The sequence below is a fragment of the Pan paniscus genome, chromosome 15 (assembly GCF_029289425.2).
Source record: "Pan paniscus chromosome 15, NHGRI_mPanPan1-v2.0_pri, whole genome shotgun sequence".
NCBI lineage: Eukaryota > Metazoa > Chordata > Mammalia > Primates > Hominidae > Pan > Pan paniscus.
In genome coordinates, this window is record NC_073264.2 from 74,982,341 (window position 1) to 75,007,757 (window position 25,417).

General features: G+C 41.5%; 1 protein-coding gene and 1 long non-coding RNA gene across 7 annotated transcripts in view; one reads left to right on the top strand and one right to left on the bottom strand.

Annotated features, from left to right (window-relative positions):
* ZNF410 (zinc finger protein 410) overlaps positions 1 to 25,417 on the top strand; it is a 40,289-nt gene that overhangs the window by 451 nt on the left and 14,421 nt on the right. For 3 of the 6 annotated variants that reach the window (XR_008620928.2, XM_008977894.6, XM_003824154.7), the window contains exons 2-7: positions 1,274 to 1,409; positions 3,794 to 4,012; positions 5,544 to 5,735; positions 11,420 to 11,570; positions 12,363 to 12,544; positions 16,801 to 16,890. Coding sequence is in view for 5 of the 6 variants with exons in the window: in XM_008977894.6 (XP_008976142.2) it covers positions 1,274 to 1,409; positions 3,794 to 4,012; positions 5,544 to 5,735; positions 11,420 to 11,570; positions 12,363 to 12,544; positions 16,801 to 16,890 (970 nt within the window). In the remaining variant the exon portion in view is untranslated. Of the gene's footprint in view, positions 1 to 1,273; positions 1,410 to 2,718; positions 2,893 to 3,793; positions 4,013 to 5,543; positions 5,736 to 11,419; positions 11,571 to 12,362; positions 12,545 to 16,800; positions 16,891 to 25,417 lie in introns of those variants that run through there. The other 3 variants (XM_055097836.1, XM_055097837.1, XM_055097839.2) reach the window with 2 other exon arrangements.
* Positions 15,254 to 24,590, bottom strand: LOC134728984 (uncharacterized). The gene is made up of 2 exons (XR_010109823.1): positions 24,066 to 24,590; positions 15,254 to 20,451 (listed from the first exon to the last, which is right to left on the bottom strand). It is a non-coding gene; the product is annotated as an uncharacterized LOC134728984 (long non-coding RNA).

Here is a 25,417-nt window from a genome sequence, read left to right on the forward strand (position 1 = left end):
GTATAAGTATATAAATATTTACTACTACAAATTCTTTTGTTTATTTTATATATATCTGTAAGTATTTTCTTTCTAAATGTGATTGGGGATTTAAACATTTTTTGTTGTTCGCTTTTCTTACTTTAAATTTAGCACATCTGTGTTGCAGAGTGGTCACTGAATTTGGAATCAGATTACTTAAATTTGAGGATTGGCATTGCTCCTAACTAGTCTTGTGACCTTAGACAAGTCACTTAATGTCTTCAATTTGATTCCTCAGCTGTAAAATACACCTTAAGTTTGGGTGTGGTGGCTCACGCCTGTAATCCCAGCACTTTGGGAGGCCGAGGTGGGTGGATCATGAGGTCAGGAGTTCAAGACCATCCTGCCTAACATGGTGAAACCCTGTCTCTACTAAAAATACAAAAAAAATTAGCTGGGCATGGTGGCGGGCACCTGTAGTCCCAGCTACTTGGGAGGCTGAGGCAGGAGAATGGCGTGAACCCAGGAGGTGGAGCTTGCAGTGAGCCAAGATCATGCCACTGCACTCCAGCCTGGGCAACAGAGCAAGACTCTGTCTCAAAAAAAAGTACATCTTAAATCTTACTGGGTTAATGCGATAATTAAATGAGCCAGTACACAGAAAAGTGCTTTGTAAAATGTAATCAATATGATGCAGTTGATTTTTTTTAAGCCATTATTTTAAAATGTAATTATTTTTATCATTTCTCTGTTTGACAGAAGGTGGCAGAAGTTAACTTAATTACAGTGAAGTGTCACTTAGTGATAGAGATACATTCTGAGAAATATGATGGTAGTTGATATCATTATTATGCGAACATGGTAGAGTATACTTACACAAACCTGTATGGTTTAGCCTGCTACACTAGGCTGTATGGTATACCTTATTGCCCCTAGGCTGCAAACCTATACAGCATGTTACTGTACTGAATACTGTAGGCAGTTGAAGCACAGTGGTAAACATTGTGTATCTAAACATATCTAAACGTGCAAAAAGTACAGTAAAAATAGGATATTACAATCTCACAGGACCATCATCCTATATGTGGTCTGTTAACTGAAATGTCGTTTTGCAGCACATGACTTTATATAAATCAGCTGTTCTCTAGAACAGAGAACTTGATAAAATAACTTTAGATATTATGTTGTTTAGTTTTTGTTTGAATATGGATGAGACTAGTGAACAGTCTTAATATTACCTTTTGGTAAATTCAAAGGTTTAGATACATTTCTAACAACTCGTATTTCTCAGTGTTGTCTTTTCTCCCCCCAGCTCCTGGTACAGTTTGTTCAGAATACGTCCATCCCATTGGGACAGGGGCTTGTAGAATCAGAAGCTAAAGATATTACTTGCTTGTCCCTCCTTCCCGTGACTGAAGCCTCAGAATGCAGTCGGCTAATGTTACCAGGTAAAAATTAAGATCACTAGAAATAGGATAAAGAAGTCTTAAGAGCTTAGCCTACTCTATGTTACTGGTGGAATGAATATATCGTTTAATAACTGACTTGTGGAAACTGTAAAAATTAGGAGTCATGGAGAAAAAGCAACCATGAAATCATTAGTGCATTGGTAGTTTAAGCCATAGGAATGGATATGATCACCCAGAGAGTGTGAGAGTGGGGAAAAAAGGTCAGTGCAAAACTATGGAACTCTTTATTTAAGGTACAGGGTAGGGCAGGAGAACTTGTAAAGGAGGTAAGAAACAAAGACTAAAATAGTTGGATGAACATCAGCAGAGTGGAGGCATGAAACCCAGGAGAAATCATTGTATCAAATGCTACTGACAGGCCCAGTGAAATAGGGACTAAAAGGACTCCGTTATTGACTTTGGCAGAACCTGTTCCATGGAGAGAAGAGGATGGAAAGTCAGGCTGCAGTGACTTGAGTATACATACTTGCTTTTTTTTTTTTTTTTGAGATGGAGTGTCACTCTGTCGCCCAGGCTGGAGTGTAGTGACGCGATCTTGGCTCACTGCAACCTCCGCCTCCCCGCCCGGGTTCAAGCTATTCTCCTGCCTCAGCCTCCTAAGTAGCTGGGATTACAGGTGCGTGCCACTATGCCTGGCTAATTTTTGCATTTTTAGTAGAAACGGGGTTTCACCATGTTGGCCAGGCTGGTCTTGAACTCCTGACCTCAAGTGATCAGTCCGCCTTGGCCTCCCAAAGTGCTGAGATTACAGGCGTGAGCCACTGCGCCAGGCCTATCAATACATACTTTCTAAAGGCTCTCCTGGTACGAGAAGGAAAAAGAGAAGGCGGTAAGATAGAGGGAAATTTTTTGTTTGTGTTAAGATCTGAGATATTTGAGGGTTGCTTTATGCTAAGGGGAAAGAACCAGTTAGAAAAGTTGAAGACAGGCCAGGTGTGGTGGCTCATGCCTGTAATCCCAGCACATTGGGAGGCTGAGGCAGGAGGATAGCTTGAGCCCAGGAGATTGAGACCGCCTGGGCAACATGGCGAGACCTCGTCTCTACAAAAAATTAAAAATTAGCTGGGCATGGTGGTGTGCAGCTGTAGTCCCAGCTGAGGTGGGAAGATCACTTGAGCCCAGGAGTTTGAGGCTGCGGTAAGCTGTGATCACACCACTGTACTCCATCCTGGGTGGATAGAGCAACACCCTGTCTAAAAGAAATAGTAATAAATTAAAAAAATATATGTATAAACAAACAATAATTAAGGAAATGAAAACAACAGAGCGTTCATCTTCCCTTAGAATGACTGTTATCATAAAGATGGAAGATAACAAGTGTTGGCAAGGATATGGAGAAAAGGGAACCTTTGTACACTGTTGGTGGGAATGTAAGTTAGTACAGCCATTATGGAAACCGTATGGAAGTTCCTCAGAAAACTAAAAATGGAGCCACTATATGACCCAGCAATCTCACTTGTAGGTATATATCCAAAGGAATTGAAATCAGTAAGTCAAAGATGTCTATACTTACATGTTAATTGCAGCATTATTCACAATAACCAAGATATGGAATCAGCTTTAGTGTTCATCAACTAATGAATGGATTTAAAAAAAAATGCATTCACTTTCTTTTCCACATTTCTTTTAGTTTTAATTTTGATTTAAAGTATTTTAGACATACAAGTATAGATAAAAGTAAATGAAAATCCAAATACTTGGCCTCCCAGCTCATAAAACACAATATTACAGGCCGGGCGTGGTGGCTCATGCCTATAATCCCAGCACTTTGGGAGGCCGAGGTGGGTGGATCACTTAAGGTCAGGAGTTTGAGACCAGCCTGGCTGGTGAAACCCTCTCTACTAAAAATACAAAAGTTAACCAGGTGTGGTGGCACAGAAAAAATAACCACAGCCTGAGATACAACCATAGGTAAAAAGGTAATGGCAAAAACTGCAATAGCTTTTGCACCAACCTAATACAAAAGTTAAGGAGAGGGAGCTCTCTCCAGGAAAAATAAAATGTAGATCCTATTCTTGAGTTAGTATTCATTGTATAGCTATATTTTTCAAGGAGAAAGTACTGATTTCTGGCCTCAAAAAGGACTAAATTCTGTGATGTCCAAATGTTGAATGGTTGGTTATTCACCAACCATTACTGCCAAGTGACAGAGAATTCTGTTCCTCACATTTTGGCTGACTGCCTTTGGAACATAAAGCCATCTCTCTGTTCTTCTGTGAGACAAAGTTTTTATTTGTGTAATGAGAATGCTGTCTGTTGCTATAAGGATGTTAGCTTCCAAGAGATGTTGGGTGCTGTGTATCAAAATGGTGGGCTCCTAGAGATAGGTGCTACATAAAGCTGTGGTATTTTCCCTTTACTAGATGATACTACAAATCATTCTAACTCCTCCAAGGAGGTCCCTTCCTCAGCTGTTTTGAGAAGCCTTCGGGTGAATGTGGGTCCAGACGGAGAGGAGACGAGAGCTCAGACTGTACAGAAATCCCCGGAGTTTTTGTCCACTTCAGAGTCTTCTAGCTTGTTGCAAGATCTACAGCCAAGCGATAGCACTTCTTTTATTCTTCTTAACCTAACAAGAGCAGGTATTCTTTCCTTTTTTTTGAGCTCTGCTTATGCCTAAGAAAAAAATTAGGGGTGGGGCATATTTAACTTAGTCATACTTAAAATAGAAAGAACCTTTATTATTTTATTATTTTGGAGAATTGGTGTGTCTGGTGACCATTTGAATATGTAGAGGGAGAGGGAGGACTCTAGTATGACTCATATCTTGTTTGGGAAATTATGTAGTGCCATTTACTGAGATCGCACAGGAAGAGCAAGGCTTGGGGGAGGATGATTAGTTCCAATTTGCACCTATTTATGTTGAGATTTTGGAGGTATATTCAGGAGGACATGTCCTTTAGAGAGTTAGAAACATGAATCCAGAGTTCTAGAAAGGTCTGTTTTGGTGCTTATCAGCATTCAGGAAACGTATGAAACAATGAACATAGATTCAAGAGAAGTCTCAAGCATAAACAGAAAAGAAGGCAAGTCTGGGACCCTGGGAAAAAACATTTAAGAGGACAACAGAATAGGAAGGAGCAGCTGGAAGGGGATGAAGAGAACCAGGAGTGAGTGGTAGCAGGGAAGCCAAGGGAGGAAGAAGTTTTAAGGCAGAAAAGATACTAAATCATGCCAAATACTACATGATGGGCTTATTAGTGAGAAGAAGTGTGTGTCTGGTGACCCTAGCAAGAGCAATTGTTACTGTGGTAGCTGAGGTAGAGGCCAGGGTTAAAGAGATGGGGAGTGGATGGGAGGTAAGACAATAGATACACAAGTTAGAAGGTACACTTGTTCAAGAAACTTGACTTGAACAGGGAAGAAGGTAAATAGCTAGAGAAGTACTTGGGGTTTTCTAATTCTTTTTAAAAATAAGGGTGAGAGACTTGAGTTAGGACATATTTAAAGACATAAGGAAATGCTGGCCGATAGAGAGGAACTAGTTGCAGATAGGAGAGAGGAGATAACACAAGTATATATGGGGGGATAATTGAAGAATGAGAATGAAATACAGTAGGTGGGGATTAGTCTGGTTGACCAAGAAAGACAGCTTTGCCTCTGAAACCAGAGGAGGCAAGGTAATGACAAGCCTGTAGACTAAAGGTAGAAAGATGATAGCCTGCTCTTCAGTGAGAAGTTTGAGGTAAAAGGCGAAGGTCAGGAATAGCTTATTTAGGACATGGAGAGTTTCTGGGCCGGGCGCAGTGGCTCACGCCTGTAATCCCAGTACTTTGGGAGGCCGACGTGGGCGAATTACGAGGTCAGGAGTTCAAGACCAGCCTGACCAACATGGTGAAACCCCGTCTCTACTAAAAATACAAAAATTAGCCGGGCGTGGTGGTGCATGCCTGTAATCCCAGCTACTCAGGAGGCTGAGGCAGGAGAATCACTTGAACCTGGGAAGCGGAGGTTGCAGTAAGCCAAGATTGCACCACTGCACTCCAGCCTGGGTGACAGAGCGAGACGCCGTCTCAAAAAAAAAAAAAAAAAAGGGACATGGAGAGTCTCTGAGCCAGGGCAAATAAAAAGCTTGCTTGGTTGCTAACTTTTCATATATTTTGTTTCTTCCAGGTCTGGGCTCTTCAGCTGAGCACTTAGTGTTTGTACAGGATGAGGCAGAAGATTCAGGGAATGATTTCCTCTCCAGTGAGAGCACAGACAGTAGCATTCCATGGTTCCTCCGGGTTCAGGAGTTGGCCCATGACAGTTTGATTGCTGCTACTCGTGCACAACTGGCAAAGAATGCAAAAACCAGCAGCAATGGTGAGGCCCGTCAGCATTTTCCTTGCCACTATTCTGTGCAAAGAGATTTTGGTAATGCAGTGGCTGGTTTGAGTTGTATATAATTTAAATTATTCTATTGATGAGAGCAGAAGGCTAGAAATCCGTAAATTGTTTAAATTTTATTTTCTATAAAATAACTTGGCCATGCCAGATTTGTGTTCAAAACCAACTAGTATTCTGAATTCTCAACTTTAAATAATGTACAGAGCCCCTTTTAAAGAAAAAATAATATACATCCTGGGGTTTGAATTGTTTTTATTGTAATGTCTCTTAAATATGCAAAAACATAAATTCTGTGTAAACTTCGTATACTTAGAGCTCTTGCATGAAATCAAAACAGTTTTATCAGTTAATAGGAATAAAACTACCAAATCCATGAAAATAAAAACATTAAGTCATTGTGGCAGAGGATTATGTTTTGCTGAAACTAAATTGCTGCTCATGGCAGTTTAACAATTAGCTATGATGGTTTTAATGCTTTTTCTTTTCAGTTCAGCATGCCTATACTACTTACTCTGTGTCACTTTTCTCTGTTCTAGTAATTTTCAAAGCATTGTCACTGGATCATTGACGTCACGTGGGAACTGAGAAATATAAACTCTCAGGCCCATGCCAGACCTACTGAGTCAAAAACTTGGTTCTGATACATGTTAAAGCTTGAGAACCACGGCTCTATTCAGACCACTGCAGAATCTTTGCTTATGTAGCATGTCATGAATACTTTTTTAGGTCTGCCTCTGTGTTTTCTCATTAACATGTGACAACTCAATACAACATGGTTTAATGCTATCATTATCACAAACTAAGCTTAAGCACTTAGTACACAGTTGTTTGGAGTTTATGCAGATTATCTAGTATATGCTTATTATTATTTTTTGATTACCATTCAAATGAAAATAAAAAGTTAAAATTTCTCATAGAGAACTAGAGTTCCCTATGAATATTTTGAAACATTAAATCTTTTTTTTTTTTTTGGTCTTTTTTTTTCCCTTTTTGTGGAGAATGAGGTTTTGCTCTGTTGCCAGACAGGTCTCAAACTCCTGGACTCAGGGTCTCCTCCTGCCTCTGGCTCCCTAAGTGCTGGGATTTTAGGTGTGAGCAACCATCCCCAGCCAAACTCTGAACTATTTGTTTTCAAAATACTTAGTTCTGTTTATGACTACTATAGTGCTACTTAGAATGGTTCATTTTAACATTTTGGTGGGACCCTTAAAGTTCAGATTCTTCCTGAGATATATGTGCCAATCTCCGGATGCTGAAACCTTCAGCATTTCCTCTTACATTGAAGAAATAGTGTCATATTTGCCAATGAGAAGCAGCGTAGGGAGGGGAGCTTGCAATTTAGAATCTGGGAGCCCTGGGATCCAGGCCTGGCACCATCATTTACTGGTTCCCTGCCTTGGGCAGTTTAACCTCCCTTAGCTTCAATTTTCTTACGATCTGAACATAGAGATCAGGCAGCTTTCCTGACTGACTTGTTATGGAGATTATGTAACATTCTATCTGGGAAATGTTATAATCAGCAAAGCATTGTGTGGATGTTTTTCTTACTCTCAAAGTATGTTGCCTTACTATCTTAACAACTACTTTGTATGCCTGAATATAAAATCACCCCAAATAGGCCGGGCATTGTGGCTCACGCCTGTAATCCCTGCACTTTGGGAGGCCGAGGCAGGCAGATCATCTGAGGTCAGGAATTCGAGACCAGCCTGACCAACATGGAGAAACCCCGTCTCTACTAAAAATACAAAATTAGCTGGGCGTGGTGGCGCATGCATGTAATCCCAGCTACTCAGGAAGGCTGAGACAGGAGAATTGCTTGAACCCGGGAGGCGGAGGTTGCAGTGAGTCGAGATCGCACCACTGCACTCCAGCCTGGGCAACAAGAGCGAAACTTGGTCTCCCAAAAAAAAAAAAATCACCCCAAATGTAAGACAATCTTTTATTTTCCAACAAGATAATACCCTAAAAGCCTTTTATTTTTTTCTAACTTAGTTATGTAAACTTTTAAGCATGTAGATAAAATTAACATTATAGGTTGCTATTTGGAAGCTTTATGATTTTGGTTATACATACACATTTTAATTTTTTTTTTTTTTTGAGACCGAGTCTCAGTCTGTCGCCCAGGCTGGAGTGCAGCGGCGCAATCTCGGCTCACTGCAAACTCTGCCTCCTGGGCTCAAGTGATTCTCTGCCTCAGCCTCCCGAGTAGCTGGGACTACATGTGCATGCCACCATGCCCAGCTAATTTTTGTATTTTTAGTAGACACAGGGTTTCACCATGTTGGCCATGGCTGGTCTCAAACTCCTGACCCAAGGTGATCTGCCTGCCTCTGCCTCCCGCAGTGCTGGGATTACATGCGTGAGCCACCGTGCGTGGTCCCACATATACATTTTAAATCATATGAAATATATCAATATTGCTTTCACCCACTAACACAAGCTTGTCCAACATACGGCCTGTGGGCCACGTGTGGCCCGGGATGCCTTTGAATGCAGCCCAACACAAATTCATAAACTCTCTTAAAACATTATGAGTTTTTTTGTTTGTTTGCTTTTAAAGCTCACCAGCTGTCATTAGTATTAGTATATTTTATGTGTGGTCCAAGACATTTCTTCTTTCAGTGTGGCTCAGGGAAGCCAAAAGATTGGACACCCTTGCACTAACATGTAATGAAGTGATTTTATTCAATATTTTAATGCATTTTTAACATAAATATTTTTGTCATTGTTGACACTGAAGTCACTTTATGAGTCCTCTAGCATAGTTTTTCAGAGCACGTTATCTTCACTTACAGTCTAAGTTGTTTGAAATACAGAAACGTTTTAATTTTGCATAAGATGTTGTATATCAGGTCAGCAAAGGCCTTTGGGCCAAATCCCCACCTGCTTTTATAATTAAAGTTTTATGGGAACATAGGCATCCACATTACTTACAAATTGTCTAAGGCTGCTACTATGGCAAAGCTGAGTAGTTGTAACAGAAACCATACGGCAGCCGGGCGCAGTGGTTCACACCTGTAATCCCAGCACTTTGGGAGGCCAAGGTGGGCAGATCACTGGAGGTCAGGAGTTCAAGACCAGCCTGGCCAACATGATAGAACTCAAATACACTCTTTTCTGAGGGATTTTTTTTTTTTAGGGAAAAATTTGTGTTATATTTATTTGACCATATATTGATAATCTTCATTCTTGAGCAGGAGGAGTTTCAGTGATTTCTTAGCCTTGCCTTATTCTATGTATTCATTTTTCCTATTTTATGATTATATTAATATTCTTATTGTATCTATAAAACGGAATCCAGAAAGCCCCTACTATCACTGATTTGAATCACTGTATTAGCATGATTTTTTTGGCCGGTGCAGTGGCTCATGCCTGTAATCCCAGCACTTTGGGTGGCCGAGGCGGGTGGATCTGTTGAGCTCAGGAGACCAGCCTGGGCAACATGGCAAAACCCCATCTCTACAAAAAAAATAGAAAAAATTAGCCAGGTGTGGTAGTGCACACCTGTCTCTAGTCCCAGCTACTTGGGAGGCTGAGGTGGGAGGATCTCCTGAGTTGGGGAGGTCGAGGCTGCAGTGAACCGAGATCATGCCACTGGATTCCAGCCTGGGCAACAAAATGAGACCCTGTCTCAAAAAAAAAAAAAAAGAAAAAATTTGAAAGAAAAAAGCATGATGTTAACAGACCTTTCATTAGAAATCAATTAGCTGGAGTTCTGGGGTTGGTGGGAAGATTCCTTCACGGCATATGTATTTTTGTGCTATATGTGTATTATTATTTTTTTTTTTGAAACGGAGTCTCGCTCTGTTGCCCAGGCTGGAGTGCAGTGGCGTGATCTCGGCTCACTGCAAGCTCCACCTCCTGGGTTCACGCCATTCTCCTGCCTCAGCCTCCCGAGTAGCTGGGACTACAGGCTCCCGCCACCATGCCTGGCTAATTTTTTGTTTGTATTTTTAGTAGAGACGGGGTTTCACTGTGTTAGCCGGGATGGTCTGGATCTCCTGACCTCATGATCCACCCACCTCGGCCTCCCAAAGTGTTGGGATTACAGGCGTGAGCCACTGCGCCTGGCCCTGATATTTTTCAAGTAAACACGTTTTTAAAAACCTTGGGGCAATATTAAAGAAAAACTTAATAGTAACTAGCAGGAAGCATCCTAGGTTCTGCTCTGACCTTGGAGCAATTAGTTTTATGACTAGTATTTGGTAAAGTATAGCAAGGAGAAGATTAATAGATGGGACAGAAACTGCCTTTGATTAACCATCAGGTTCTAGGGGTTGTGATAGGCACAACATATATATTCTACTTTTGGCTATTGAGGGGGAAATTTGGAGATACAAATCTTATTGCTAAGGTATATATAGTGGAAAGATACACTGCCTGCATATGCTCATAGCAGAATTAAATGACTATTAATTTTTTTCTCTATTGATGTTCAAGTATTTCTTGAAGAAAGTGAAAGAAAAGGACCACCACCTGCTAATCTGGAATTTATATAAAAATTTTTAAGTAACTGATTTTGTTTACATTTAAGGGAGGCACTTTGTACTCCTCTCCTCACCTCTCTTTATTCTGTTGAACAGAACTCCAGTAGGTATTTTCTCTTACTTTTTAAAATGTGGTTAGAAATTTAAAAATCATCTGAGTTTTTGAATTCCTTAAGTATTTTATAACTAAAGAAGGGTGGTACAGGAAATTGGAAGGTGGTTCTTAGTTTCCAGAATGACAAGAAATAGCCAAATTCCTTTCAGAAGATGGAAATCTAAAAATGGCTGTCAAAGCCCACACTGAACCAGAATGACTACTTCTTCTTAAAATACAGTGGGATTTTTTGTTTGTTTGTTTTTGAAACAGGGTCTTACTCTGTTGCCCAGACTGGAGTGCAGTGGTGCAATCTCGGCTCACTGCAGCCTCCGCCTCCCGGACACAAGCAAAATACAGAGTTTTTATTACTCAGAACATTGTCATCTTTGTAGCACCCTACTCAGGGATAGTGTTGCTATCCCTGCTTCTCCACCAAACTGTGTAATGCAAAATGGTTTTAATTCTGATTTCTAATAGCAAACCATTTTGGATATCTCTTACATTTGTCAAAGAGGCCTAGTCTTGTGAAACAAAGCATGATAGTTTTTGGTAGTTTTTCTGGAGTAAGGGAATGAGGATGTAGAACACTTGCATTTCTATTGTTTTATTATATTTATTTATTTTTTGACAGATTCTTGCTCTGTCACCCAGGCTGGAGTGCAATGGTGCAGTCACAGCTCACTATAGCCTCAACCTCCCAGGCTTAAGTGATCTTCCTGCCTCAGCCTTGGAGCCTCAACTACAGGACTGCGCCACCATGCCTGTCTAATTTTTGTTTGTTTGTTTGTTTGTGTTTTGTAAAGATGTGGTTTCACCATGTTGCCCATGCTAGTCTCGGAACACCTGGGCTCAAGCAGTCCTCCCACCTTGGCTTCCCAAAGTGCTTGGGATTATAGGTGTGAGCACCATGCCTGGCCAAGTTTCTGCTGTTAAGTGCATACAAAGATAACTGGGGAAGATGAAGATAGATATCTGATTAATGATCACTAGGAGTAAAATATAGGAGCTTTATTGTTTGAGCCTAAGTATCTGAGTAGGGTCTTTCCCTGGATTACAAATATGTGACTCTGTTACAGGAGAAAATGTCCACCTTGGTTCTGGTGATGGGCAGTCAAAAGATTCTGGGCCCCTTCCTCAAGTGGAAAAGAAGCTCAAGTGTACAGTTGAAGGTTGTGACCGGACATTTGTATGGCCAGCTCACTTTAAATACCACCTCAAGACTCATCGGTGAGCAAATCCGAGATCTCATATTTGGATATACGTTGATGCAAAAGTTGATTCTTCCAGAGGAACTTGCCCCTCAGGTTGACAAATTACAGGAAAGTAGGGACTCCAGTTAACTTCTGGTTAAGATATCTTTTTTTCTTTAATAGAAGGATTTGCATTGTCTCATTTATCTCATTCTTGATAAATATTTAATAAGACATTTGGGACCTAAAGGCCTTAAACCAAGAGTTCTCAAATTTTATTATAAAACATATTTCCTTTGAGAACTTAAAAGTAACAAATAAGCATGGGCTCCTACCTTGAACCTATGAGATCAGTTTAAGGGGTGGTGCTAGGCATCTGTAGTTTTTTGTTTGATTTTTTTTGTTTAAGAGACAGGATCTCACTTTGTCACCCAGGGTTGAGTACATTGGCGCCATCATAGCTCACTGCAGCCTCGAACTCCTGTGCTCAAGTCATCTTCCTACCTCAGCCTCACTTGGGATTACAGGCTTGCACCACCACACCTGGCTAATTAAAAAAACTTTTTTTTAGAGACAGGGTCTCGCTATGTTGCCCAAGCTGATCTCAAACTCCTGGGCTCAAGTAATCTTCCTGCCTCAGCCTCCAGAGTAGCTGGGATTACAGGCGTGAGCCACCACCCAGCTATAGTTTTAACAAAGTCTTCAGTTGATTCTGATATATCCAGTTTTTGGACTTACTGTTTGCCTTGAGAGTCAATAGGGGCTTTGACTTGTCATCTCTAGCAAAGAGTATTTTCAGATATTTTTCCTTATGTGATTATTTTTGCAGAAATGACCGCTCCTTCATCTGTCCTGCAGAAGGTTGTGGGAAAAGCTTCTATGTGCTGCAGAGGCTGAAGGTGCACATGAGGACCCACAATGGAGAGAAGCCCTTTATGTGCCATGAGTCTGGCTGTGGTAAGCAGTTTACTACAGCTGGAAACCTGAAGAACCACCGGCGCATCCACACAGGTGTGTGTAGCACCAACATTCCTTCGGGCAGTCTGCTCCTTGGCTCTGCATGTTTGCCTCTCCTTAGGAAAAACTCAAGTGGGAATAGAAATGAAGATCTGGGGTTGTTGCTAGAACTCTGAAGATGGGATTTCTTTTTCAAATGACTTGTTGCACTTATAATAACATTTATTGTATTTTTACCTGTGTGTGTAGAGTAGACAGTGTTGATTTCTGTTTTCAGGAGCCTAACCTGCAGGGAGAGCTGTAAGACCTTCTCAGACAACAATGATGTGGGGAGATGTGGACAAAATCAGTCTGTGTTCAAATCTTTCTGAACACTGCGCAGTTATGATTTTGGGCAGTAACATTTACTGAGTCACACAAACCATACAGAACCTGTTCTAGGCACTAAATGGGGCAGGGTGGGAAAAAAATACAAAAGATAAGATATAATCCCTGACTTTCTTGTTAGAGCCTCACAACGTGAGAAACAGAATAGAGAAGTGAATTATTCTGGGTCACACAGTATGTTAATATCACAGGAGCAAAATAAAGATTCCTTGACTCTTAATCTAAGAGTCTAAGGGTGATTTTCCAAGCCACTTGGTCCAGCGTGGGCTAGTCTCTAGCCAAAGTATAATCACTGAACCCACACCACTCTTAGAATGTGTAACTATTCTTCCCCACTTACTTGCCACTTTGACTCTTCTTGATTCTTCTTGATTCTTGCATTGGCAAAATGACAGCAGGTAAAATTAAAAGGCATATATATATGGCATATATAAAATGCATATATAAAAATATAAGGCATATATAAAATATAAAAATAAAAGGCATATATATACATACATATATACACATACATATATATACACATACATACATATACACACACACATATATATATATATATATACACACACACACACACACACATACTTTTTTTTTTTTTTGAGATGGAGTCTTGCTCTGTTGCCAGGCTGGAGTGCAGTGGCGAGATCTCGGCTAACTGCAAGCTCCACCTCCTGGGTTCATGCCATTCTCCTGCCTCAGCCTTCTGAGTAGCTGGGACTACAGGCATCCGCCACCAGGCCCAGCTAATTTTTTTTGTTTGTATTTTTGGTAGAGACAGAGTTTCACCGTGTTAGCCAGGATGGTCTCGATCTCCTGACCTCGTGATCTGCCCTCCTCAGCCTCCCAAAGTGCTGGGATTACAGGCTTGAGCCACTGTGCCCAGCCTATACTTTTTTTTTTAATTAGTCAAATGCAGTAGTGAGAAGAGGGGGAAAAAGTAAAACAAGGCACTTGATCTAACTGACTGTGAACATCAGTTGAGATAACTCACTACCTTCAGACCAGCCCATTGTTGTAGCATTTGATACCTCTGAACATCATCTTAAAATGCTTTCTTTTTTCTTATTTATTTATTTTTGAGACGGAGTCTCACTCTGTCACCCAGGCTGGAGTGCAGTGATGCGATCTCAGCTCACTGCAACCTCTGCCTCCTGGGTTCAAGCTTTTCTCATGCCTCAGCCTCCCAGTAGCTGGGATTACAGGTGTGCACCACCACGCCCAGACATTGTTGTATTTCTTGTAGAGACCGGGTTTTGCCATGTTGGCCAGGCTGTTCTCGAATTCCTGACCTCAAGTGATCCGCCGACCTTGCCCTCCCAAAGTGCTGAGATTACATATGTGAACCACCATGCCCAGACTTAAAATGCTTTTACTTCAAAATATGGCCTGATTTTCCCATTGTTTTTTTTCTCTAATTCTTTCTAGCTTTTATCTCTTGTTAATCTCTGAATGTTTCACCAGTTTCAGAATTTCTTGTTCCTTCTCTTTTACTCAGTGTACTCTTTTGTCATAATCTCAGGCCTCAATTTAATTATTTCTCCCTAGATGCCTCACAGATCTGAATCTCAATAATAATTAATATAATAATAAAAGTTAGCATTTGTTGAGGCACTTTAGTATGTACCAACCACATATACATTATCTCATTTAATCTTTAAGGTAACTTTATGCATTAGATACTGTACTTATTGATAAAGGAACAGAAGATTAGAGAGAGAAGTAACTTGCCCAACATCATGCAGGTAGGAAATGGCAGAGCTGGAATTTGAATTCTGATATGACCCCAAAGCTCTTCCAAGGATTTTATTTTTAAATGCTGACAACTCAGTTTATCTCAAATGTCAAAATTGACCTCAAAGCTTTATTAGTAGTAATGATAGTAAAGCTGCAGTTCAGGTCGGGCCCAGTGGCTCACACCTGTAATCCCAGCACTTTGGGAGGCTGAGGTGAGCACATCACTTGAGGGCAAGAGTTCGAGACCAGCTTGGCCAACACAGTGAAACCCCATCTCCACTAAAAATACAGTTAGCCAGGCATGGTGATGGGTGCCTGTAATCCCAGTTACTCGGGAGGCTGAGGCAGGAGAAGTGCTTGAACTCGGGAGTTAGAGGTTGCAGTGAGCCGAGATTGTGCCACTACACTCCATCCTAGGAGACAGAGCGAGACTCCATCTCAAAAAAAAAAATTTTTGACTGGGTGCAATGGCTCATGCCTGTAATCCCAGCACTTTGGGAGGCCGAGGCGAGTGGATCACCTGAGGTCAGGAGTTCCAGACCAGCCTGACCAACATGGTGAAATCCCGTCTCTACTAAAAATACAAAAATTAGCTGGGGCATGGTGGCACATGCCTGTAATCCCAGCTACTAGGGAGGCTGAGGCAGGAGAATCGCTTGAACCCAGGAGACAGAGGATGCAGTGAGTGGAGATTGTGCCATTGTACTCCAGACTGGGCAACAAGAGCGAAACTCTGTCTTGGAAAAAGAAAAAGTAAATCTGTTAATTCAGTGGCTTACTATGAGGGCTTACTATGTGCCAGGCACTATGCTGAATATTTACCTGGTATTATTTAATCCTCAAAACACTCTTTTGAAATTGTATTATCTCCATATTGTAGATGAAAAGCTGATTTTTAGAGAGATTAAACACCTTCCCCATGCAAATAAGTGGTAGTGCCAGGATTTGAAGTCAGAATTGGATTAACAGACCCCAAAGGCCATGTTTTTCACCATTTTGCTGCATTGTCTTTTAAACCTCTTCCTTCTCCTGTGTCCCTTATCCCAGTGAAATAACCATCCTCTCAAGTTTCCAAATAGGCAGGTATGTCCCCTAACCAGCTTGATGCAGAGATTTCATGCCATTACATTCTTATGTAGAATCTTTTTCTAAATCCATTTTGTTTTTTTAGTTCTTTAGTTCATCTTTTGAAACATTTGATCTTGTTATTACTAAAATTTTTTTTTACATTTGTTCTGTTATATATATTAGTATATTGCTCATTCTTTCAATAACTTTTTGAGTACCTAGCATTCTGAGGGATGAGTATACAATTAAAACATTGAAAAAAGCTACCGGTGGAGAGTCTCAAACATTAAACTGTGTGGTACAGTCTAAAAGAATAGTATAATCTAGCAGTGCTGTTCCCTCCCAGAAAGCTCAGCTCCCGTATTGTCACTGTGCCAGCCTTACTTGCCATTTTCTGAACTTTCCCCGGGCACTCTGTTTCAAGGCTCTGCTCACAGTATTCCTGGTGCCTGAAATTTCCTTCCATCCTTGTCATCTTTTAGATGAACTCAGAAATTCAGCTGCTTACAAAAATTACTGCAACGGAGCACTTTTTTTTGTATTTATGAATTCATTTGTCTGTCTCACACTAGTTTGTGACCCTTGGAGGATAGAGACTGCATCTTTTTTGTTTGTTTGTTTGTTTTTTTGTTTGAGACAGGGTCTCTCTCTCTGTAGCCCAGGCTTGAGCCCAGGAATTTGAGATCAGCCTGGGAAACATAGTGAGACTTCCTCTCCAAAAAAATTATACTTTTAGATGGATCTACAAACTGAGTCATAAAGAAAATTGATGTAAGGTAAAAATCCTGACAGCATATACAGTATTAATCTTGATATCCTCAGATGGTGGGAGTCACTGAAGAAGGTAGGTTAATGCAACTCTCCAGCTCTTGGGCCAGTAGGGAGAAGGAAATATAGGCTTACATTCCAAGGAAAAGGGCAAGGCTGTCTGGTGGGATATATACTAAAAGATCATTGAGAGGCAACACTTGCTAGGTAGCCCAGTTGAAATTATAACATGAATTAAATAAATCAGAGTAGGTAAGTCATTCGACTCTGAATAAAGTTGGTGGGAAAAGAGAGTAACAGGTAATCAGTTCATCAGAAGACTGAGTCTTTATCTCATTTTCTGTCTCTAGGAGAGAAACCTTTCCTTTGTGAAGCCCAAGGATGTGGCCGTTCCTTTGCTGAGTATTCTAGCCTCCGAAAACATCTGGTGGTTCACTCAGGTATCAGAACCTCTGCCATTCATAGATTTTAGGAAAAGTAGACAAAAGAGTAAAAGGGTTGTGGGGGTGATATAAAGACATCTAAAAAGAAACAAACTGTTCACTATAAAGATAGAAAGCTTCTCATCATCATGACAGAATCAGAAATCAAGGCCCTTAATTCTTATAATCAAGGTGGGGGGGGGGACATCTAATTATTATTTGCAGCTGTGTTTCTAATAAAGCCTTCTTTTGAAGAGATCAGCAAATTTGTTTGGCACTCTGCTGGGTGCTTTATAAGTTACATAAAACATGGACCCTCTTCTTTAGGAATTGACATTTTTATCCTTGGGGAGGATTTCATATCAGAAGAAAGTAAAAAGACTGATATAAGTTGTAGCAGCACCAGTAATAGTACTGCCTTCTGAGCAGGTGTTAGTGATCCTGCTTGAGTCACCATTTTGGCAGAAACTATGCCTTTGGCAAATAGAACCACAAACCTTATCATTGCAGATGTGGAGAAGAGAAAAGAGGAGTAAGATTTAGTGACTCATTTTCTGTTTGGAGCCTTAAATTAATTCCCTGCAATTCTGTCAGTTTGCTCACTCTGTGCAGATATATCTCATCCTCTCAACCAGAAGTCAGGTACAGCCCAGGGAAAAGCCTGTATCTTGTTAGAAGGACTTTTTTCCTGTAGGACATGGTGATTTACTTGGAAAACAAGATGGGGAAGGTAGTTTAAGAAGGGCCTAAAATGCCAGGAAGGAGAGTTTGTGGAGCCTACTGGAGGTACAACCTGATGAGAACTCGGCTTACTGAAGATTTATCTGGCAGTGATGCAGAAGCTAAACTAAAACAGGAAGAGATGAGAAGACTTTTTTTCAGTCTGGTCAAGAAGTCTGCTCCAGTGTAGTGGCAGGGAGCATGGAAAGAGACCCAGTGGAAGAATCTGTTCAACTCCACAAATGATTGGCTGGCTATAAAGTTATACAGAAATGGAGGCAGCAGGTGAGGATTATTGATGAATAATCAATAATCAGAAGCATGGTAGTGGCCGGGCGTGGTGGCTCACGCCTGTAATCCCAACACTTTGGGAGGCCGAGGCAGGTGGATCACTTGAGGTCAGGAGTTCGAGACCAGCCTGACCAACATGGTGAAACCCTGCTGAGATTAGCCTACTAAAAAAATAAAAAATTATCCGGGCATGGTGGCACATGCCTGTAATCCCAGCTACTTGGGAGGCTGAGGCAGGAGAACTGCTTGAACCTGGGAGGCAGAGGTTGCAATGAGCTGAGATTGCACCGTTGCACTCCAGCCTGGGCAACAAGAGCAAAACTCCGTCTCAAAAAAAAAAAAAAAGAAAAAAGCATGGTAGTTTCAGGAGGTTGAGGCTGCAGTGAGTTGTGATTGCGCCACTGCACTGCAGCCTGGGTGACAGGGCGAGACCCTGTCTCAAAAAAAAAAGAAAAAAAAGTGGTAGTGAAGATAAGGAGGGAAAGGGGGCTTTCCAGTTGTCAGGCTGACTCACATATTTATAAGAGGGGTTAGAAAAGTGTTGGATGATGAGTGCTAGAGGGGCTCTGTAGACTAGCCTTGTAAGTTTGTTGGAGGTGAGAAAATTCCTGGCACACAACAGCTTTTTAGAATTTGTTGATTGAACCAATTAGAATGAATAAAAGGATTGCTAAGTAACAGTGAATGAGGACATAGCTGAGAGTAAGTAGCATAACTTTTTTTAGTAGACCTGTTCAGATTTTATTACTTTTCTCTGCTACTGCTTAACAGTTTAAAAGCTGGATACTGGAGAAAATAGGTGATGGAGGTTAATCAGAGCAGAGGCTTGCTGAGGAAGAGATGAACTCAAGGAGGAGAGGGATTCTAGAATGGAATCAGGTCATTGTTGAATGACTGGCCGTGGGAAACAAGGGGAAGCCAGAACATGACAAGTGGAGAGGAGGAACTGGAAAGTTACTTATGAGGAAAGCAAGCTACTGCAGCAGGAGCAAGGAAGTTGGAGAGTTATAATCAATCAGGGATGTACATTTCAGAGTTGAGATCTTAGAAGTAGAGTAGTTTTTTAATATGATGACAAGTTCTAAGCAGAGGTGGCAAACTGGTATCCTGTAGGCTAGATGTGGACTTCAGATGTGTTTTGCTTGGATTGTAGAGCGTTTTTATTTTACTTTACTGTGTCAGATTATGTGAAAGATTCACCAAAGTAGAGAAATTTTTTTTTATATAGCAACAGTGGTGTTATACCTGTCAAAATTAATATTTCCTTGGTTTTATCTTATAACCAATCCATGTTCAGTTTTTTCTACTTGTTTCGAAAATGTCTTTTAAAGTTGGTTTGTTTAAATCAGGATCCAACAAGATCCAATATTATATTTGGTTATTAAGTCTTTAAACATCTAGATCTTTCTACATTGAGTTTTTGCTGTTGTTGTTGTTGTTTGTTTGTTTTTTTCATAGAGTTGTTGCAAAACAGAGTCAGTTGACTCCTATAGAATAGCCCACATTCTGGATATATTGGTTTGCTTCCATTTATGTCATTTAACTTGTTTCTCTACGTTTCCTATAAATGTAAGTAAGCTCTAAAAGCTTCAAAGTTTGGAAGTTTTGGGCAAGAATATGTCAGAGATGGTTCTGTGTGCTTCGTTTTGTGTCACATCAGGAAGCTCACAGTGCTTGGTTGTCAAAATTGATCCATGGGTTCAGCTGGCCTGATCCCTGTATTATAAGGTTCCCTATGAACCTTTCACTTTCTTTTTTTTTTTTTTTTTTTTTTGAGACAGTATTACTCTCTTGTCCAGGCGAGAGTGCAGTGGCGTGATCTTGGCTCACTGCAGCCTCCGCCTCCTGGGTTCAAGCAATTCTCCTGTCTCAGCCACCTGAGTAGCTGGTATTACAGGCGCGTGCCACCACGCCCGACTAATTTTTGTATTTTTACTAGAGACGGTTTCACCATGTGGCCAGGCTGGTCTTGAACTCCTGACCTCAAGTGTTCTGCCTGCCTTGGCCTCCCGAAGTGCTGGGATTACAGGCACGTGCCACCACACCCAGCCAACCTTTCACCTTTTGATTTCATTCCTAAATGATACCTGAATCTCTTATTTCATAAAGGATTGTAAAATGGTGGTTTTTCTTATTCCTTTACTCCTTTCACATTAGTTGGAATTCTTCTGTACTGTGCGACTCTTTAGTTGGACTCTTCCACTAATATCAAGTAGGGCTATTTGATCATTTGCATAGGCAAGACAGGATAAATATGTAATTCTTTTAATTGTGAATTTTGAGAATAAGGAATTGATGCTGTAGTTACTTCTAGTATTTCATGTTTGATGCTATTTCAAATGAAATGTTTTCTTGATTTTATTTTTGAGTTGTTCGTTGGTAGTATATAGAAATACAATTGAATTTTGTACATTGATCTTGCAACCTTGGTAAATGCTTGAGTTTTAGTAGTTTCTTTTTTTTTTTTCTTCCAGCTTTTTAGTTCAGGGGTACATGTGTAGGATGTGCAGGTTTGTTACCTAGGTAAAGGTGTCCCATGGTGGTTTGCTGCACAGATCATCCCATCACCTAGATATTAAGCCCAGCATCCATTAGCTATTCATCCTGATGTTCTCCCCCTCCTCCTACACCCCATTTTTTTTTTCTTTTCTGTTTATTTTTTTAGAGACAAAGTCTCACTCTATTGCCCAGGCTAGAGTGCAGTGGCACCATCGTAGCTCACTGAAGCCTTTGAACTCCTGGGAACAAGTGATCTTCCCACCTCAGCCTCCCCAGTAGCTGGGACTGAGGCAGAAATTTAAAAATAAATATGCATTCATTCACTCCAAGAAAAGTAACAGGCAAGGCAAGGGTTAAAAAGAAAAGAACAAGTTTTCCTTTGCCTAGCAAGCTCACTTCAAGGACAGTTATAAGATAACGCTGTTTGAGAAGCCAAGGCCAAAGGAATGGACTCCAGACACCCCCTCTTCCAGAGCAAGGTTGAAGGAAAAAAAAAAGAAAGACAAATTCCTTTACTGTTACTCCTTTCCCTGGCTTCTTAAGCATAACTGTGTTTTACAAATGTCTGTATTTAGCCAGTTCTTATTTTTCTTTCAATGCAGCTATAAGGTCACCAGCTATGCAAGGCCACAAGTTATGCTATGCTATAAAGTATGTGACCTGTGATGATTAACTGCTTTTGTTTTACTTTTGTAAGTCCGCTTACAAAAACCCCACTCCGTCTTTGTTTAATGCTCAGCTTTTTGGATGTGAATCCACTGAGCTGGTGCGTACCTAAAATAAACAATCCTCCTGTTCTCCGTATCAGTCTCTCCAGTCCTCAGTTTCCTGCAATAGGACTACAGGCTCACACCACCACATCTAGCTAATTTCTATTATTTTGTAGAAATGGAGTCTTTTTGTGTTGCCTGGGCTCGTCCTGAACTCCTGGCCTCAAGTGGTATTCCCACCTTGGCCTCCCAAAATGTTGTTGGGATTACAGGCATGAGCCACCACACTTTGCTGAGTTTTAGTAGTTTTTAAAAAATAGATTTCTTAGTGTTTTCTACATAAAAGATCATGTCATCTGAGATTAAAGATAGTTTTGCTTCTGCCTTTCCAAGCTAGATGCCTTTAATTTCCTTTCTTTCTTGCTTTTTTTTGAGACATGGTCTCCCTCTGTTGCTCAGGTTGGAGTACAGTGGCATGATCATGGTTCACTGCAGCCTCGACCTGGGCTTGGGCAGTCCTTCCACATCAGTCTCCCGAGGCTGGGACTACAGGCACATGCCCAGCTTTTTTTTTGAGTCTCGCTGTGTTGCCCAGGCTGGAATACAGTGGCGCAATCTCAGCTCACTGCAACCTCCACCTCCCAGGTTCAAGTGATTCTCCTGCCTCAGCCTCCCAAGTAGCTGGGATTACAGGCATGCATCACCACACCCAGCTAATTTTTGTATTCTTGGTAGGGACAGGTTTTCACCATGTTGGCCAGGCTAGTCTTGAACTCCTGACCTCAAGTGATCTGCCCGCCTTGGCCTCCCAAAGTGCTGGGATTACAGGCATGAGCCACCGTGCCTGGCCCCCAGCTAGTTTTTTTAAAAAATTGTTATAGAGACAGGGTCTTGCCATATTGCCCAGGCTGGTTTCACACTCCTGGGATCAAGCAGTCTTCCTGTCTCAGCCTTCCAATGTCGGGATGACAGGCATGAGCCACTGCACCTGGCCTTAATTTCCTTTTTTTTTTTTTTTTTTTTGGAGACTGAGTCTCCCACTGTCACCCAGGCTGGAGTGCAATGGCGTAATCTGGGCTCACTGCAGCCTCTGCCTCCTGGGTTCAAGAGATTCTATTGCCTCAGCCTCCTGAGAAGCTGGGATTACACGCGTGAGCCACCATACCCGGATAATTTTGTATTTTTAGTAGAGACAGTGTTTCAGCATGTTGGCCAGGCTGGTCTTGAACTCCTGATCTCAGGTAATCCACCTGCCTTGGCCTCCCAAAGTGCTGAGATTACAGGCATGAGCCACAGCGCCCGGCCTACTTTCTTTTTCTGGCTAGAACCTTGAGTACAATGTTGAATAGAAGTGGTGAGGCCGGGCGCAGTGGCTCACACCTGCAATCGCAGCACTTTGGGAGGCCGAGTCAGGCAGATCACCTGAGGCCAGGAGTTCTAGACCAGCCTGGCCAACATGGTGAAACCCCGTCTCTACTAAAAATACAAAATTATCCAGGTGTGGTAGCTCATGACTGTAATCCCAGCTATTCAGGTGGCTGAGGCATGAGAATCGCTTAAACCCAGGAGGTGGAGGTTGCAGTGAGTCGAGATCGCGCCACTGCACTCTAGCCTGGGTGATAGAGCGAGAATCTGTCTCAAAAAAAAAAAAAAAGTGGTGAGAGTACGTATCCTTGTCTTTTTCCCAGTCTTAGGGGAAAAGCATGTATTCTTTCATGATTAATTTTTTTTTTTTTTTAAGACAAAGTCTTACTCTGTTGCCCAGGCTGGAGTGCAGTGGTGTGATCTTGGCTCACTGCAACCTCTGCCTCCTGAGTTCAAGCGATTCTCCTGCCTCAGCCTTCCGAGTAGTGGAGATTATAGGCGCTCGCCACCATGCCTGGCTAATTTTTGTTTTTTTTAAATAGAGATGGGGTTTCACCATGTTGGTCAGGCTGGTTCCGAACTTCTGACCTGAAATGATCCACCTGCCTCAGCCTCCCAAAGTGCTGGGATTACAGGTGTGAGCCACCGCACCTGGCCTTTCATGATTAAATTTGATGTTAGCTGTAGTTTTTTCATAGATGCCCTTTATCAGATGAAGGAATTTACCTTCTCTTCCTAGTATGTTGAGAATTTTTATTATGAATGGGTATTTGATCTTGTCAAACACCTTCGTGTGTCTGTTGAGATGATCTTGTTTTTGTACTGTATGCTACTAATTTTACTGCTAGTAGTTGGTTTTTGGATGTAAAACCAACTTTGTATTTCTAGGGTAAATCCCATTTGGTCAGGGTGTATAGTCCTATTTATGTGGTGCTAGACTTGGTTTTGTCATAATTTGTTAAGAATTTTTATAGCTGGCTGGATGTGGTGGCTCATGCCTGTAATCTCAGCACTTTGGGAGGCCAAGGCAGGAGGATTGCTTGGGCCTAGGAGTTCTAGACCAGCCTGGGCAGCATAGGGAGACCTGTCCTCTACAAAAAATAATAAATCAGTAAGAGAGAGGGAGGGAGGGAAGGAAGGAAGGATGAGAGGAAGGGAGAGATAGAGAAGGAGGGCGGGAGAGTGGAAAGGAAGGAGGAAAAGGAGTCTGGATGTTCATGAGCGATATTGGTCTGTAATGTTTTCTTGTGATATCTTTAGCTTTTCTATGAGGGTAATTATACTGGCCTCCCTGGTTCAAGCGATTCTCATGCCACAGTTTCTTGAGCAGCTGGCACTACAGGCGTCCACCACCAATGTCTTGTTAATGTTTGCATATTTTTTAGTAGAGATGGGGTTTTGCCTTGTTAGGCTGGTCTTGAACTCTTGGCCTCCAGTGATTCACTTGCCTTGGCTTCCCTAAGTACTGGGATTATAGGTATGAGCCACCGTGCCTGGCCTGGTTGTTATTTTTGGAGCTTCTCATGCTGTATTTATGCTTTTGACATGACCCATTTGTCTCGTTATAGCCTCTCTGCTTTCTAACACAACAACAGTTCCCAGGCTTACCTTGGACTTGGAATCAGCTATTCCTCCATGGAGTCCTGGTTCCTTATAGTTGGAACCACAGTCTGGGTGCCATGTGCCCGTTGCTGTTAGGTTGTCATCGTTGGCAGGGCGCAGTGGTTTATGCCTGTAATCTTGGCACTTTGGGAGGCTGAGGCGAGCAGATCACTTTAGCCCACGAGTTCGAGACCAGCCTGGGCAACACAGTGAAGCCCCGTTTCTACAAAAAAAAAATACAAAAATTAGCTGGGTGTGGTGGCATACACCTGTAATCCCAGCTACTTGAAAGGCTGAGGCATGAGGATCTCTTGAACCCAGGAGGTGGAGGCTGCAGTGAGCCGAGATACACCTCTAATCCCAGCTACTTGAAAGGCTGAGGCATGAGGATCTCTTGAACCCAGGAGGTGGAGGCTGCAGTGAGCCGAGATGCACCACTGCACTCCAGCCTGGGAAACAGAGCGAGACTGCGTCTCAAAAAAATAAATAAATAAGAAGGTTGTTACTGTTTCTAGAACTTTTCGGTGGAAAGAACTAAAGACATATTTTTGAAAAGAAAATAATTGGTTCATGTTGATAATTCCAATTTAAATTTTCACATTAAACAATTTTCAGGGGATTTTTTTGTACTTTATTTTTTTCTTACATCGAAAATCTTGGTTCATAACATTAATACAATATTGTTTCAAAATGATAATACCAATATTATCAATTTGTCTACAGAATGAAGTTTAAGACTTTTGGAGCTGTGTTTTTTTTAGAATAATACTATGTTTAAATACCCTTTAAATCATTGTTTTAATATATCACCAGCTTGATATATAGATTTGCCTCAGTTTCTTTTTCAAAAAGCCTTGATTATAGGTGTGTCTCTTTACCATGTTCCCTCCCTCCTTCTCTTATAGGTATAAACACTTTTTATTTCCTATTTGGTTTACTTTTCCAGTGGTTCTTTTTGCATATACAAGCAAATGCAGGTTATTTAAGTTGAGATATAGTTCACATACCATAAGATTCATCTCAAAAAAGTGTGCAGTCCGGCCGGGCATGGTGACTCATGCCTGTAATCCCAGCATTTTGGGAGGCCGAGGTGGGTGGATCACCTGAGGTCAGGAGTTCAAAACCAGCCTGGCCAACATGGTGAAACCCCATCTCTACTAAAAATACAAAAATTAGCTGGGTGTGGTGGCATGTGCCTGTAATCCCAACTACTCAGGAGGCCGAGGTGCAAGAATCACTTGAACCCGGGAGGCGGAGGTTGCAGTGAACCGAGATCATGCCACTGCACTCCAGCCTGGGCGACAGAGTGAGACTCCATCTAAAATATAAAAAGAAGAAAAGGGTGCAACTAAGTGATT